General features: G+C 49.1%; 1 protein-coding gene across 1 annotated transcript in view; it reads right to left on the bottom strand.

The window, feature by feature from the left end:
* The window catches only part of ATP6V0A2 (ATPase H+ transporting V0 subunit a2), a 417607-nt gene that overhangs the window by 55252 nt on the left and 345472 nt on the right, over window positions 1-16883 (bottom strand). Inside the window, exon 16 of the mRNA XM_085636095.1 lies at window positions 13315-13434. Coding sequence (XP_085492221.1) covers window positions 13315-13434 — 120 coding nt within the window. The remainder of the gene's footprint in view (window positions 1-13314; window positions 13435-16883) is intronic.

Below are 16883 nucleotides of genomic sequence, written 5' to 3' on the forward strand. Positions count from 1 at the left end.
CAGTGGGGGCCCCTTTGAGCCCGTGGAGCCCAAAGGAGCTCCAGAAGGGACAAGCCACCCAACTATGAGGTGCCTGGCCTCATAAAATTCTTTTAACTGGGTGGACGTCGCTCCGAAAAAGTCAGAGAAGCATGGAGTGGACCCTGACTCAAGCTCCAATGAAGCATGAGGCCTGGAGTGCCAATGCTCCTGTGCCTAGTTAGAAGACTTTGCCGGGCGCGTAAATGTCGAAGACCTCTTTCACTTCTTAAATTTCCTCTTATGGTGGGACTTACCAGACGACTTCAAACGAAACAACCGCCAGGTGCGGTTCTGCGAGCTGTCCTGGGAGCTTCCGTGGACCGGGGCATTGAGCATCGGGGGGTCATCCAAAGTCAGGTGGCAAGGAGCATGGCGCAGCAGTCCTTACAGGTCTTCGAGTCGTGGTCCCTCTCCAAGCACCACAGACTGAACAAGTGAGGGTCCATCACAGACATCTGCCTGTGACAGGCCCCACATGGTTTGAAACCAGGCACTTTCTTTTGGGACTACCTGTCACACCAAGAGTGAAAATCTCTCAAAATAAGTATTACAAAAAGTAGAGAAAAAAAACTGTCAAAAAGTGACTGAGCCTAGCTCTTCACTGATCAATGCTTCTGGTGCGTAAAGGAAAGAACTTGCATCAGCATGCCGGGATGGCACCTATATAGGTACTGCACACATAATTTCCGGCACAGACGCCACTAAAGCGGTGCCGAACGATGCCACCTACTGGCCCGCAGGGGAACTGCTCCGAATATTCTGGATCCAGTCTCACGTCTGGAGACTATATTATGGTGGTAAGAATTCTGTGGCTTTTAGTCTCTATCACATATGAAGCACCGATTGTCCAACGAGCACTGAGGGCTGAGAGACAAGATAAATGACTTGTTGGGAGAAAGGCAAATGGAGTTAAGTAATTGGCCAAATACCAGGCTCTATGCCCACAGTGCACGACAGATAGCCATGAACAAAGGGTTCTGGGGTGCACCCAGATCAAACTATACACAGACAGACAGTGTGCTCTGTGAGTTCTGGGCCATGAGGGCTGGGCACCCTAGACATTTCCTACACCCAGATCCCACTGCTAACATCTGAAGGCAGTGTGCAGAATGATTCTCAGGGTGTGGGGGCTGGGGTGGGGAAGGCTTGGGTACATGGTTAAGGGTTTGTGGAGTGGACTGAAACCAAAAGGCCTTGCAGGACCAAGCGGGTAAAAGGGCCTTCTTGTCATACTAGCTGTCAAGGCAGTAGTTCTTATGTAACTGATGTTCGCATCACAGCCAGGGAGGTGTCCAGACAGGCAATCTATGTACCAATGCAGTGGTACAGCAGCCCAAGCCCTGGTGGAATTGCCTCTCAAGCCTTCTAGAGGCTCTGCCAAAAATAAAAGAAACAAGAGGATGTCCAACAGCTTTGCTTGTAGGAGGTCAATCTTCAGAAAACCAGACCACAAACTTGTCAAAGCACAAAAAGTGAATGGACTTCATATGCCAGAAAGGAGCATTGCTTTGCATTATGCAAAGAATTTAGACATGCAGGCCAATTTATATTTTGGGGGGCAGAACATAAGTCTGTCAGGGCAACAAAGTAAATGGCTCCGTCACAGACGGAGTCCCCGGCCACCAAATTTAAAAATGACAGCCAAGCCAGCAGCCATTTCTTACGACTTGGCAGGGGCCGCAGTCCTTACCACTAATCTATAAATAAGCCCTATGGTCTTCAATTCTAAAATGCAGCTGGAGTTGTTCATCTTCACCAAAGCCAAAGGAGACAGTTATCCTGTTCTCTATCAGAACAATAAGTCCTCACCTTCCATCCCAGTCACTTAAATCCTTGATTCACTTGCTGGTTACTTGTAAACGATATCATTGAATAGCCTCCAGTAAATGTAAACCACATTACTATTTCTTACCTCTGTATGAGGCGATCACCTTTGCATCCCAACCTTACTTAATATACTCATATAAAAACCCATCAATTCCGTATAATACAAATTGGTCTATAAGAACTTCCATGTCATCCAGAACCCCTTCCCTATCAAAAATTCAGTTACGCCCATCCTGACATCTGTAATCTGAACAAGGAACAAGGGAACCCTTCTCACATAGAGCCCGGGTATTAATTATTAAAAGGAAACAATGGCTCGTGTGGATTGATAACCAAATATAATATACAAAGCCCAATGGCAATAACAAAAAAGGGTTAAACGTGACGTCAGAGAGAAAAGTTGACCATACACATTAGAAACTTGGTAAAAAACATTGTTCTTTATATTTACAATGAAAAAGTTTTTGTTGGAAACAATTTCACAATGTACATTCCAAACAAACTGACAGTTTTAATAAACAATTCTAAAAAGTGTCCCAGTGAAAAAAGTGAATAAACCTAAACTAAACAGGTGACATTAAAGTACAACATAAAAGGTTTCAATTATTCATTATATAGGCGATCATAGAAAATGGTAGAATATAGTTTATCAACACTTATTAATCATAAGTGTCGAATAGCGATTCGCCTCTTAATTCTCGTCAACGGCGTTTCGACCCTGTTGGACCTAACGTCCTGGGGTAGCTTGGCCAGAGTGGAAGGGCCTATGCCAGAGAAACGTTTTGTGCCTGCATCACACTCATTCCACACTTCAGCGTACCACCACTAAGAATGAGACTACACCAATTGATTAGTAAAGATAGAAAGGCTTTATCTCAATCTTTCCTTAATTCATGTACTTCTTGTTTGTCAAGCAGTTTCAACCATTGCTTAGATATTCACATCAGGTTTAGAACATTTCACTGTGGCCTGAATTAGCAGTACCCTGTCAAATGACGTGAATCACTACATTTATCTTTTTACATCAGAAATAAGCATTTCATTGAGGCTTGAATTAGCAGTACACTATTTAGCGACATCAGCCATTACTCTTATACTCTACACAGAAATAAGCATTACATTGAGGCTTGAATTAGCAGTACCCTATCTAGCGACATCAGCCATTACTCTTATACTCTACACAGAAATAAGCATTACATTGAGGCTTGAATTAGCAGTACTCTATTTAGCAACATCAGCCATTGCTCCAATTGTGGCCTGTATGGCATTACCCTTGAGCCTGTCACCTGGCTCCTTACGACTCGGCCAACTCTCACAATATCGTGAAGCTCTAAAGGGTGGTTTCGCTAGATCGTTAGGATTTGGGACTCCTAGGCGGCTACGTTACCCCTAGGGGCTGGGCTGTGGGCACTCACTCTGTCAATATCTTTAGGCTGACTGAAGCCGGGTTAGCCAGTTCACACTTTTCCTCATAAAAAGAAACCCTCTCCTACTTCAGTGCCTCCCCCACAGTCCAGACGGAGGGTGTATTGATTCTGTATTCCCCTCCCCAGGGGAGGGGCGTGTTCCGGACCTCACTCGGGTCTCCCGCCCTCCCCTGGGGGTTACCTTATTCTTCGACCCTTCTTCAGCTGTCACGAGCGTTCTTTGGCCTCCCGGCGATGTCCGGGCCGAGGGCCTTGGCACACAGTCAGAGTTCAGCTGAAGGGGGTGCTAATGTGCGGAGCTCCGCTCCCTTCGATCTTCCAGGTTCACGCCGCGGTCGCGTACAGCAGCTCAACCTGCGAAGACGCGACCCGCTCAGCGAATCGTGCAGCGGCGGGGGCGGTGTTTCACAGTTGCCCCCGTCACGTGATCTGAGTTTCGGGACCTCAGGCCGGGCGCGGCCTCCGCGGAACTTCGGCGGATCTCCCTCCTCACAACGGCTACACTTCTAGAGCTGCAACGACCACGATGGGGCCCCCAGTCCTCCTCACAAGCTCCCAGACAGGAGGGACGTTCCCACGGGCTTCGGCTACAGCGGTGAGAGGTACTTTAGGAGGGGGGGGGGGGGGGGGGGGGGGTCTCCAACGTGGGCGGCCCAAGATAAGGGTGGTGACCTACAACTTAGAGGCAGTCAACCCGGATAGCAGATGTCCCGGATCTGTGGCGCTGGTCACAGTCCTCCTCAGTAGAGAACAGCTGTCTGTTCTGGATTTGACAGGACTCCGGACAACCGCAGACAGGTAGATGATTTGGCCAGCGAGGGTGACTCGTCCCCCCCCCTATTCCCTACAGGGGTCCTGGCCAGGCATAGAACTCATAAGAATGGTGTGGCCCCAGGGTCAGAGGCTACAGGCAGGGTTTGGTCACCAGGTAGAGGGCAGCGTCAACCAAAGAAAGAGGGGGAAAAGCAGGCCCGAAGTACAGTCAATTCCCTTTCTCTAGCGCTCCTACCTCCCCACTCAGGTGCCTGGCTCCTGACTACCTCACCTCACACCTACTACCTCTTCTCTAAAATGGCCGCCCTGCCCTCACCTCTATTTATCACCTGGGGCCTGACTGGCCAGAGTGGCCCAGAAGGTTCTGGAACCTCTCATGGCAGTCTATGGCCCAGGTGCTGAGGTGACAGTTGGAACCACCATTTTGTGACAACACTAAATCCCCTCCTCCATTTTAGTGAGACACCTTGCGCCTGACCCTCAATTAGTGAGAATGGGGCGCCCAGAGCCTCTACGTCCACACCCAAAAAAAGTGAGGAAGACAGAAAAAAATGAGAAGGGGGGAAAGGGACAAAAATAACAAAATGAGGAGGGAACTGCCAAAGGGCTGACAGGTCTAACACGCGTCCCCCCCAGCTGAAAGTGGGGAGAGCTACCCAACCCCTTGGGAGTCCTCTTCACTAAGGCGGAAATACCTGGAGAGACCGTCAGCATTGGCGTGGTCCACTCCTGGGCGATGTTCCACCCTAAAGTCCATCCCCTGTAGGGAAATGGACCACCTCAACAGCTTGGGATTCTCGCCCCTCATTTGCATCAGCCACCTGAGGGGCCGGTGGTCGGTCTGAACCAGGAAGTGCGAGCCAAACAGGTATGGCCGCAACTTCTTCAGAGCCCACACCACCGCAAAAGCCTCCCTCTCAATTGCACTCCACCTCTGTTCCCGGGGGAGTAGTCTCCTAGATAGGAAAACCACCGGTTGGTCTAGACCCTCATCATTAAGTTGCGACAGCACTGCTCCAATACCGTGTTCCGACGCGTCCGTCTGGACAATGAACTCCTTGGCAAAGTCAGGGGCCCTGAGAACAGGTGCCGCACACATGGCCTTTTTCAAGGTGTCAAAAGCTTGTTGACATCCCTCGGTCCAGATCACCCGTCGGGGGTGCTTTTTGGAAGTGAGCTCAGTCAAGGGGGCTACGATGGTACCGTATCCCTTGACAAAGCGTCGGTAGTAACCAGTGAGGCCCAAGAAGGCCCGAACCTCTGTCTGAGTCTTGGGGGGTTCCCAGGCCATGATGGTTTCGATCTTGGCCTGGAGGGGTTGCACCTTGCCCCGACCCACCAAGTGACCGAGGTACACTACCGACCCCTGCCCGATCTGGCACTTACTGGCTTTGATCGTCAGACCTGCCTGCTGCAGAGCCTGAAGTACAGCCTGAAGGTGACACAAATGGTCCTCCCAGCTGCGGCTGAAGACAGCGATGTCATCCAGGTACGCAACTGAAAAGGCTTCCATTCCAGAGAGGACCTGGTTCACCAGTCGCTGGAACGTAGCAGGGGCGTTCTTGAGCCCAAAGGGCATCACACAGAACTGGTAGTGACCCTCGGGTGTGGAGAAGGCTGACCTTTCCTTGGCTCCATCCGTCAGGGAAATCTGCCAGTACCCAGATGTGAGGTCAAAGGTACTGAGATATTGGGCAGCTCCCAACCGGTCAATGAGCTCATCCGCCCTCGGGATTGGATGAGCGTCTGTCTTTGTCACAGAATTCAGTCCCCTATAATCCACACAGAACCGGAGTTCTGGGGTAGTGCCCGGTGGGGCAGCTTTGGGTACCAGTACCACCGGACTGGACCAGGGACTTCCTGAAGGCTCAATTACTCCTAGCTCTAGCATCTTGGTAACTTCCTCATGGATGCTAGCCTTCACCTTATCCGACAGTCGGTAGGACTTGGACTTCACAGGTGGGCTATCCCCTGTGTCCACATCATGGGTACACAGATGAGTCCTTCCCGGAATAAGGGAGAACAAGGAAGCAAACTGCTCCAGTACCTGGCGACAGTCCTTCCGTTGTTCAGGAGTAAGTGACGGTGAAAGGATCACTCCCTCCACCGATCCATCCTTTTCTCGGGACGCAAACAGATCGGGAAGAGGTTCACTGTCCTCTTCCTCTGACCCATCAGTCACCATCATTAACGTGACCTCGGGTCTCTCTTGGTGAGGCTTGAGGCGGTTGACATGGAGCACCCGATGGGGCTGCCTGGGGGTCTTAAGATCTACCACGTAGGTAACCTTGCCCTTTTTCTCAACCACCTCAAAGGGGCCTGACCAGCGATCCTGGAGGGCACTAAGCTCTCCAGGTTCCATCACCCACACCTTCTGGCCAGGCTCCAGCTCCACCGGGTGAGCGTTTCGGTCGTACCATTCCTTCATGACCGTTTGGCTGGCTTCTAGGTTTTCAGAAGCTTGCTTCCACAACCTAGCCATTTGGCTACGAAAGGCCAGCATGTAGCTCACCACATCCGTGGGAAGTTTTCTGGGAGACTTTTCCCATCCTTCCTTCACCAGGCTGAGGGGTCCACGCACAGGGTGCCCGTACAACAATTCGAAGGGGCTGAAGCCCACTCCCTTCTGTGGTACCTCCCTGTACGAAAACAGCAAACAAGGTAGGAGGATGTCCCATCTCCTCCGCAGGCTCTCGGGCAGACTCCGGATCATGCCCTTCAAGGTTTTGTTAAACCTTTCCACCAGACCATTAGTCTGGGGGTGATAAGGAGTGGAGAACCGGTAGGTAACTCCACACTCTTTCCACATAGCCCACATGTATGCCGACATGAAGTTGGTACCTCTGTCCGACACCACTTCTTTGGGGAATCCCATCCGGGTAAAAATTCCCATAAGGGCCCGTGCCACCGCAGGTGCAGTAATGGTCCTCAGAGGAATAGCCTCTGGGTACCGTGTGGCATGATCCACCAGGACCAGGATAAACCTGTGACCGGCCGATGTTGGTGGATCCAATGGCCCGACAATGTCGATGCCCACCCTTTCAAAGGGGGTACCAACGACAGGCAGTGGTTCCAGGGGAGCTTTCAGCTTCACCCCTGTCTTCCCACTAGCTTGGCAGGTTACACACGTCCTACAAAAAGTATCGGACGTAATCCTCATCTGAGGCCAGTAAAAATGAGGGACAAGTCGAGCAAAGGTCTTGTCTTGTCCCAAGTGTCCTGCCAAGGGTATTTCGTGAGCCAGTCCTAATAGGAAGGCTCGGTAACGCTGGGGAACTACCAAGGCCCGGGATGAACCATGCACCGGAGCCTTGGGTTCGCTATACAGGAGTCCATCTTCCCAGTATATGTGGAAGTTCCCCGAATCGTTACCCGCTGCCTGGGCTTCGGCCTGCCGCCGTAAACCCTCAAGGGTAGGGCACTCCTTCTGGGCCCGACAAAACTCTTCCCTAGTAGGTCCTCCCTCCACCTGCCAGTCTGCAGGGGTAGGCAAGCCCTCCAGGGACGTTACATCCCCCTCCGTAGACTCCGGGACCACCTTAGTTGCCCCATCCACCTTTGGAGGGTCAGATGCCGGGGCAGGCTTTCCCCGTCCCCGTCTACCCTTTCCGGCAGCTGGTTGGGCCTTTGTCCCAGGCTCCAATCTCTGTGAATCCCCTCTTCGGGTGGTCACGGACCGAGTGTGGGCACACGTCCACTCAGGGGTCCCCAACATTTCCATGTGGGCCCTGAACTCAACCTCCTTCCACGCCGAGTGTTCAAGGTCATTTCCCAACAGGCAGTCGACCGGCATGGCAGGGCTAATCGCAACTCGTAGAGGACCCGCAACCCCTCCCCACTCAAAGGGAACCTGGGCCACCGGATAGTGACCCTCTCGGTTGTCAGCCATCACAACCGGGTGGACTACATTGGGGACCACCTGCTCTGGGGACACCAGCTGACTCCTTACCATAGTCATGCTGGCTCCTGTGTCCCTCAGAGCCTCCACCCTCTGGGCATTGATGGTGACCCATTGCCTGTACTTAGTAGTATTCGAGGGCATCTGGGTCTTAGGAACCATCTCACAATCCCCTAAGGACACTAAGGTTAGCCCTGCCCACTCACCTCCCTTATCTAGGGGCAACTCCTCCCCGAGCACTACACTCGCCACCCCAGGGGTCTTTCCTCCAATGGGAGGGTGTGGTCTCTTGAGACACTTGGCATCCCCCTTATAGTGCCCAACCTCACCACACTCGTAACATCGGACAACCCTAGGCTGCTGACCACGGTCAGGATAAGGGGGTTTGTGGGGACCAACCTTAGGAGGGAATCCTACTCCCTTCCCTGGTGAACTCTTTTGGGGACCTTTAGAGAACTCCCTCTTTTTGTCTCCCCCCTCTGTCTTCTGGGGGGCGCCCTGTCCAGTCCTTTGGAAATTCCCTCCAGTCCCTTTTGAGGATACCCGGGTACTCGCCCAGATATCCGCCTCCTCCGCAAGCTTCCTGGGATTAGTTAGCTTGCTGTCTACCAGGTGCTGACGCAGCTCTGGAAAACTTTTCTCTAGGAGGTGCTCCTTTAAAATTAAATTGTACAGTCCCTCATAGTCCTTGACATCACTGCCCTGCACCCAGCCCTCTAAGGCCTTCCTGGCATAATCCAAGAAGTCCACCCAATTCTGAGTGGACAACTTCTGACTGCCCCGAAACCTCTGCCTAAATTTTTCAGGGGTCAGTCCGAATTTCCTTACTAGGGCTACCTTCATGACGGGGTACCTGGTCTGGTCTGGCTGTTCTAGCGCTAACAAGGCATCCCTCCCCACCGGAGGCATATACCTATACAGGCCACCCCCCCACTGGGCTTCAGGGACCCCATGGGCTCTTAGAGAAACCTCATAGGCAGCCAGCCATTTTACAATATCATCCCCTATGCCATAGCTAGCAACCACGTCTTTGGGCAGGTAGGGCCTGGACTCTCTCGAGACTTCTCTCGGTATGCTGCCACCATTAGGACTGCTGGGGGTTCCAAGTTGAAGGGCTTTGAGCTCTAACTCTTTTAAGCGAAGCTCGTGGAGGAACTTCCTCTCCTCCCTCTCCTTTTCCAACCGGGCCAGATCCATTCTAAGCTGTCTCTCTTCCCTCCGATCAACTAGGTCAGCAGAGGACAGGCTCCCCCCTGAGGCGCTACTTCCCACTCTTGATGGGGCCCTGGACCCAACGTCCATATTACCGCTCCCAGGGGGTAGAAGGACTTCCGGTTCTTCTAGGAGATCGAGTTCTGGTTCTTCTTCCCGTTTCCCGCTAGGGTGGGCCATAACCCAGGCTCTTAAGCTTGCCTGGAGCTCTGTCTTCTTTGCCCCCTGCTTAAAGAATACCCCCCGTTCCTGGCAGAATTCCTTCAATTGGGCCACCGTATATTCCTCCAGCCTACCCAATTCGAATTCCATCCTACCAAATGGGACCCCAACACAGTCAAGAAGAACTTCACACTGAAAGACCTTCCCTAGAAAGGAAGTACAATACAGGACAATTTTGAAAAACTCCAATCGGGGAGCCAACTTGGAGAAAACTCCAGTAAAACAATCAGGTGTAGGGTGTGGTGCGCGCCAAAGTGCTAATGAGTGGACGCAAGCACTGAATAAGAATCCCACCGCTGAGCACCAATTTGTTGGACCTAACGTCCTGGGGTAGCTTGGCCAGAGTGGAAGGGCCTATGCCAGAGAAACGTTTTGTGCCTGCATCACACTCATTCCACACTTCAGCGTACCACCACTAAGAATGAGACTACACCAATTGATTAGTAAAGATAGAAAGGCTTTATCTCAATCTTTCCTTAATTCATGTACTTCTTGTTTGTCAAGCAGTTTCAACCATTGCTTAGATATTCACATCAGGTTTAGAACATTTCACTGTGGCCTGAATTAGCAGTACCCTGTCAAATGACGTGAATCACTACATTTATCTTTTTACATCAGAAATAAGCATTTCATTGAGGCTTGAATTAGCAGTACACTATTTAGCGACATCAGCCATTACTCTTATACTCTACACAGAAATAAGCATTACATTGAGGCTTGAATTAGCAGTACCCTATCTAGCGACATCAGCCATTACTCTTATACTCTACACAGAAATAAGCATTACATTGAGGCTTGAATTAGCAGTACTCTATTTAGCAACATCAGCCATTGCTCCAATTGTGGCCTGTATGGCATTACCCTTGAGCCTGTCACCTGGCTCCTTACGACTCGGCCAACTCTCACAATATCGTGAAGCTCTAAAGGGTGGTTTCGCTAGATCGTTAGGATTTGGGACTCCTAGGCGGCTACGTTACCCCTAGGGGCTGGGCTGTGGGCACTCACTCTGTCAATATCTTTAGGCTGACTGAAGCCGGGTTAGCCAGTTCACACTTTTCCTCATAAAAAGAAACCCTCTCCTACTTCAGTGCCTCCCCCACAGTCCAGACGGAGGGTGTATTGATTCTGTATTCCCCTCCCCAGGGGAGGGGCGTGTTCCGGACCTCACTCGGGTCTCCCGCCCTCCCCTGGGGGTTACCTTATTCTTCGACCCTTCTTCAGCTGTCACGAGCGTTCTTTGGCCTCCCGGCGATGTCCGGGCCGAGGGCCTTGGCACACAGTCAGAGTTCAGCTGAAGGGGGTGCTAATGTGCGGAGCTCCGCTCCCTTCGATCTTCCAGGTTCACGCCGCGGTCGCGTACAGCAGCTCAACCTGCGAAGACGCGACCCGCTCAGCGAATCGTGCAGCGGCGGGGGCGATGTTTCACAGTTGCCCCGGTCACGTGATCTGAGTTTCGGGACCTCAGGCCGGGCGCGGCCTCCGCGGAACTTCGGCGGATCTCCCTCCTCACAACGGCTACACTTCTAGAGCTGCAACGACCACGATGGGGCCCCCAGTCCTCCTCACAAGCTCCCAGACAGGAGGGACGTTCCCACGGGCTTCGGCTACAGCGGTGAGAGGTACTTTAGGAGGGGGGGGGGGGTCTCCAACGTGGGCGGCCCAAGATAAGGGTGGTGACCTACAACTTAGAGGCAGTCAACCCGGATAGCAGATGTCCCGGATCTGTGGCGCTGGTCACAGTCATCCTCAGTAGAGAACAGCTGTCTGTTCTGGATTTGACAGGACTCCGGACAACCGCAGACAGGTAGATGATTTGGCCAGCGAGGGTGACTCGTCCCCCCCCCTATTCCCTACAGGGGTCCTGGCCAGGCATAGAACTCATAAGAATGGTGTGGCCCCAGGGTCAGAGGCTACAGGCAGGGTTTGGTCACCAGGTAGAGGGCAGCGTCAACCAAAGAAAGAGGGGGAAAAGCAGGCCCGAAGTACAGTCAATTCCCTTTCTCTAGCGCTCCTACCTCCCCACTCAGGTGCCTGGCTCCTGACTACCTCACCTCACACCTACTACCTCTTCTCTAAAATGGCCGCCCTGCCCTCACCTCTATTTATCACCTGGGGCCTGACTGGCCAGAGTGGCCCAGAAGGTTCTGGAACCTCTCATGGCAGTCTATGGCCCAGGTGCTGAGGTGACAGTTGGAACCACCATTTTGTGACAACACTAAATCCCCTCCTCCATTTTAGTGAGACACCTTGCGCCTCACCCTCAATTAGTGAGAATGGGGCGCCCAGAGCCTCTACGTCCACACCCAAAAAAAAGTGAGGAAGACAGAAAAAAATGAGAAGGGGGGAAAGGGACAAAAATAACAAAATGAGGAGGGAACTGCCAAAGGGCTGACAGGTCTAACAGACCCTATTTGCAATAAAGGGTCTCTTCAGGACAATCTAATATAGGGACACCTGAACGGCAATGGTGTTACTCGACGCGTAAGAATAGTGTCACCGTGCTGGGAGTGAAACAAAATAACTCACAAAATACCCAGCCGGGTGCCCTGTGAGGGTCAGATCAGGAGAGGACAATTGACCAATCGATAATTGTCTTAAACTTGTCAACCAATAAGTAATTCTTAGCGCGAAAATCAATATAGTGGCAGGAAAACTGAAGGATATAGCCACAGTCAGTGAGCCGCGTACTGGATATCGCTGGCCTCGAGAGTTTCGATGAACTCTCTCAAAGACGTTAGAGTGTATCCGTATACCGCCTAGCGCTACAGCGGAAGAACGACGTTCAATCCGTATGATACAATCATATATCTGGGCTCCTACAATGATAATCTCCATAAAGTTTTTCAACTGCCATACATCTGATCCTGATCTGGATCCTTTAATCTTCCCGATCCACTTGACTGAACTCACTCCCAAGCAAACAAGACCATGCCTACATCCACATCTTCTGTCGACTCTAAGCCCACAGTGCCCAGCCTTTTGATCCTGCACTGTGTGGTGATGAGGAAATGGTGTTCAAAGGATCCACTTATCTCCTTTCAAATCCACAGATCGTGCAAGTCAAAAATGCTTTTCACTAATAAGAGGAGAATCTCTTTTTTTATGATTCTACCACACCTTAACTTTGATATGTGGGTCCTACCCTACACACAATTGTTTTGTGTTGTTGAATTTTTAGCTACATCCTCTGATGCATTGATGCAAAATATAGGCGATGCCTTATCTACAGTTTCTTCATGTGCATCTAGGGATAGCCGAAAACCAAAAAACCTTTGTGCTTTTGCAGGAGACTATTTGTCCATCTGTAATAATCCCCACATCATCCCTAGGATTAGCGATACTCTTTCTTTCTATACCTCTTAAAATGTTCTTCTGGAAAAAGGGAGTCAAAACGCTTTGTTAATCCCTTTCACTGCATAATGGCAGCCTTTGAAAGAAAAAAAAAAGTTGTAGCCCGCATATCAGATTGCTTGGATATTTATCTTACAATTGCAGACAGGACAAAAACCTTCTTGCCCAAGTAAATCTTATATCCTTCAAACGTTTCAAAGTTATTAACAAATCAGAAAAGCAATTTTTCTCAGCCACTAGTATTTTTTTTAACCACATTGCAGTCTATTGTGTTTTTGCTCAGTGTGAAACAACTGATAGACAACAACCTTATGCAAATCAGCCTTGGTCCTACTCTGCCAGGCCATGTTGCCCTTTGAAGAGGAACAAAAGCAACCCCCAGACCAGTGAGGCATAACCATAGCCTCAGAAGCACTATTGAAGACACAGACTCATAACGACCAACGTAGAAGTTATACATGTGCAAGTGAATAACGTTTATGTTACAAATGAAGCATACAGAGCATTTGCATACCTAACTTTACATGTAAGAATATACATATGTAAAAAAAGCTTACAAGGTTTTAAAAGAAAAATACTTACTCTATACATTCCAATTCCTGGGCCTCTATTGTGAAGCCAGTACAGGTAGATAGGTTTCCCAAAGATCATTACTGGAGCAGAAATACACATAAGAGCGACCAGAAGTCTCTGAATAACTTTCTGTTGAAAGGAAATAGAATTTTTAAAATCACATTTATCAAATGCACAGCAGAGAAAATGTGTGCCAGTCTTTGCCACGAATCATGTGACCAACCTACATTTAGATTTCTATAGGTCTAATAATTATTATTTGAGATCGTCATGTAAGTACCCGCTTGAAAAAATAAAAAAAATATTAAATTTAATTTGGTTTTATTGTTGGCTTGGAACACACCCTGCTAGGTACTAATGTGTGTCCCAGTATCTGTGCCAGATGATGATGATCATCATCAGTAAATCTGTATTTGGCTAAAAAACATTAAAGAATTCAGTACAATTCATGCAAAAAAATCTGCATTATATAGATCACAATACAGTTAGGAGCAATGAGCAGCATTTAAATATGTAAGACATTCTGTCAATAGTCCATGTGCAAGTACGCAAAGAACAGGAACCAATGGCAACATTGCGCAAACAGGCAATTAGATCACAAAGTGATCTGTGCTTTGTGTTCATTATAACCGCCATGGAAATGGTACTCTAAAATTTCTGAAAGGAGGCTTTGAAACCATCCCGCACACTCAGCTAATATTACAGATAAAATGAATAAAAATGGCCCTCAAGTAAAATCACATACCACGATATAGTCCATACATAGATCTCAGCGGGTCGTTGAAACAGTTTGTACATCTAAAGCATAACTTTCAGCTGGAGAATACAGATTTCAGAAAGTTATGTCTTCTATCTATTTAAAGAAATTAATGTAATGAACTATCATACTTGCCCACTTAGATTACGCAGCCTTACTGCGGCTGCGACAAATCTATATACCGTATGGCACACTGCAACAGAGTCTATCGGTTCCAAATAAAATAAGGCTGGTCTGCATCTTCTGGTTTTAAGTAATCTAAGTAGGGGAGTTAATGTACATTTCATTGGTGCTCTGTATAATTCGAAAAATAAATGTAGCAGGGACTCTGTAGATACAGAGTCACAAGAACAGGGAACCAAATCCTTGCCACAACAAGCTTCTTTTGGGTAGGAGAACCAGCAAATGGCCAATATTAAGGCGGAATCTAACCAGGTGGTACCATTGATGACTCGGAAGATTATATAAATATGGCTCCATGCAATTAGTAGTAATTAACGGAGCATGGGCCACCACTATCCTCTTGCCACACTTGGATGTTGCTCTTTTTCTTGACAATCAAGACAAAAGATCAAATTTGGCAGATGCTCTGGCTGAAGGCTGGGATTTTTATCAAAATGTTCCAGGCATCCTATTAAGTAAAGTTGAGCCTTCACAAGTGTCAGACATTGAATGTTAACGACTTTATCTTAGTTCATGCAGTCAGCAATCACCGCTTGGTTAAGTGTCGCTTCAGGTCTGGAACAGACTGAGCGCTGATACGGACGTGCTGTGGCTGTTAGTGTCGGGACTGCGTTGCCCTTGCTGCTCCTGACTGGCCCTGTGGAAGAGGGGCTGCTGATCGCACATATAGTGTCCCTGAAATCTCCATAGAGCGGGACGTGTTGATACGGATGCGCTACTCCTGTTGGGGACTGCGTTCCCCAGGCTGCACTGCTCCTGACAGGCCCTGTGGAGGAGGAGGGGCAACTGATGTCACATATAGTGCGCCTTCATTATGTGCAGCGCAGCACGCGCCTATATGGGTGCCCTGCTGGTGCTGATTTGCCCAATTAGCACTGTCCCTGACTGGCTCTGTGGAAAAGGAAGGGCCACTCATCACACATACAGCACACCTGAATTTCCCTCAGATTGGGACGCACTGGTACGGACACGCTGCTGCTGTTGATGTTGGTGACTGGGGTGCCCAGGCTGTACTATTTATGGTCTCCAGAAGGCTACTCTATTTATTTTCCACTCATTACATTTTTAACATGGGGCTCCATGAACTAAATTGCATCTGGGGCAAAACATTAATTGCACAAGGTTAATGATACCATTACTACATACCCAGATTCAAAGGCTATGGAATGGTGTGTGGTTTGGGAGCTGTGAAACATTTAGAGGAGTTTCAGGGACCACAACCCACCATGAGAAAAATAATGTACCTATTTTACACCAAAAGGGATTAAAGAACAGCTGATATTCATTAGCTGATCAGGGTCTTCTTAAAGTGTAAGATACTTCTTTATTCAGCAGATTTATTTTTATTTATTTAATGCGATTTTATATAGCGTGAATATTACCCGAAGGTGTCAGAGCGCTTTACAAAAGAACCTGTTGCGTTACATAAGGACTTTAGATTACATGAGTTTCATAAGAGATATAAACAGGAAAAAAATTGCAAATGTACAAGTGGAGCGAAAGGAGGAAAAATTGCAAATGTACAAGTTGTAAAGTCACTCAAGAAAGAGATACAAACAGATAAACTCTAAAATCACATAGGAATGGTAGTAAGTACAAATGTCTACGACATATACTAGTGGTTAGAGATAAATATATATACAAATTCACTCAGGATTACATTTTAACAGCAATAAGGCTTGGCCCATTATAGATTACATATTTACAGAGCAGGAAATTCTTGCCATCGCTCAGCCAGGTGTTCAGGTGGTGTTGCACTCAAGGGTGGTGGTCTTGGTAGACAGATACGGGTACAGGTCCTGCTGGCCTCAATATAACGTCAAACTGGGCTGGTGTAATAAAATTGCGTTGTTTTTTAAGTATCCATGTTGTATGATTGCCTGCACAATAACCCGGACTGTAGTGCAGGTCACTCCATTTTAAAGTCAGGCACCGAAGTCAGGCAAGCATGGTAGGATTAGAGTTCAGTTACAGCAGCAAAGCATACAATGATCAGCTAAAAGACTGGACAATGAATTCGCTGGAATACTTGACCGGCTGTAACAGAACATTAAATGGCACAGTTGGTGGCTCCCGAGGCTAAAGATTAATTTATTAGAAGCAGGGCGTCATTTTGTGAAACTGCCGAAGGTGCTGGTAAATTGTGGGCATAAAAGAAGATCTTGTGAGGCAAGTGCGCTCCCCGTATGTATGGGTCGTGGGCAACACAGTGAGTTGAAAATGAAGCGTTTATATTGTAGCAGATTAAAATGCTGGCTGACGGTGCGCGAGTGTCTCTATTGCGTCCGCCATCTTAGGGTCAGGCCACTTCTGGAATACTCTCCGCGATGATGAATTAAGTGTGAATAAGTGTAGAGGGTAGCGGTACCTACCCATGGCGTCGGGCGGCGCCGTGCGGAGTCTGCAAGAGGGGGCGACCTGCCCAGTCTGTCTCGAGTACTTCAGGGACCCGGGGATCACCGAGTGAGGCCGGGCGTCCCAGCTCCTCTGCCTGGAGTGCAGGAGGGCCTGTACCAAGGTAAGCTTAGTAGAAACAAGAGGACATCGTCAAATGGAGCGCATCCTTCATCACCGGAAGAACACAGAGAATCCGCCTCCCACCATTTACCTCGGAGCCCAAAAATATCATCTGTGGCAT

This window comes from Triturus cristatus, chromosome 11 (assembly GCF_964204655.1).
Source record: "Triturus cristatus chromosome 11, aTriCri1.1, whole genome shotgun sequence".
Classification (NCBI taxonomy): domain Eukaryota; kingdom Metazoa; phylum Chordata; class Amphibia; order Caudata; family Salamandridae; genus Triturus; species Triturus cristatus.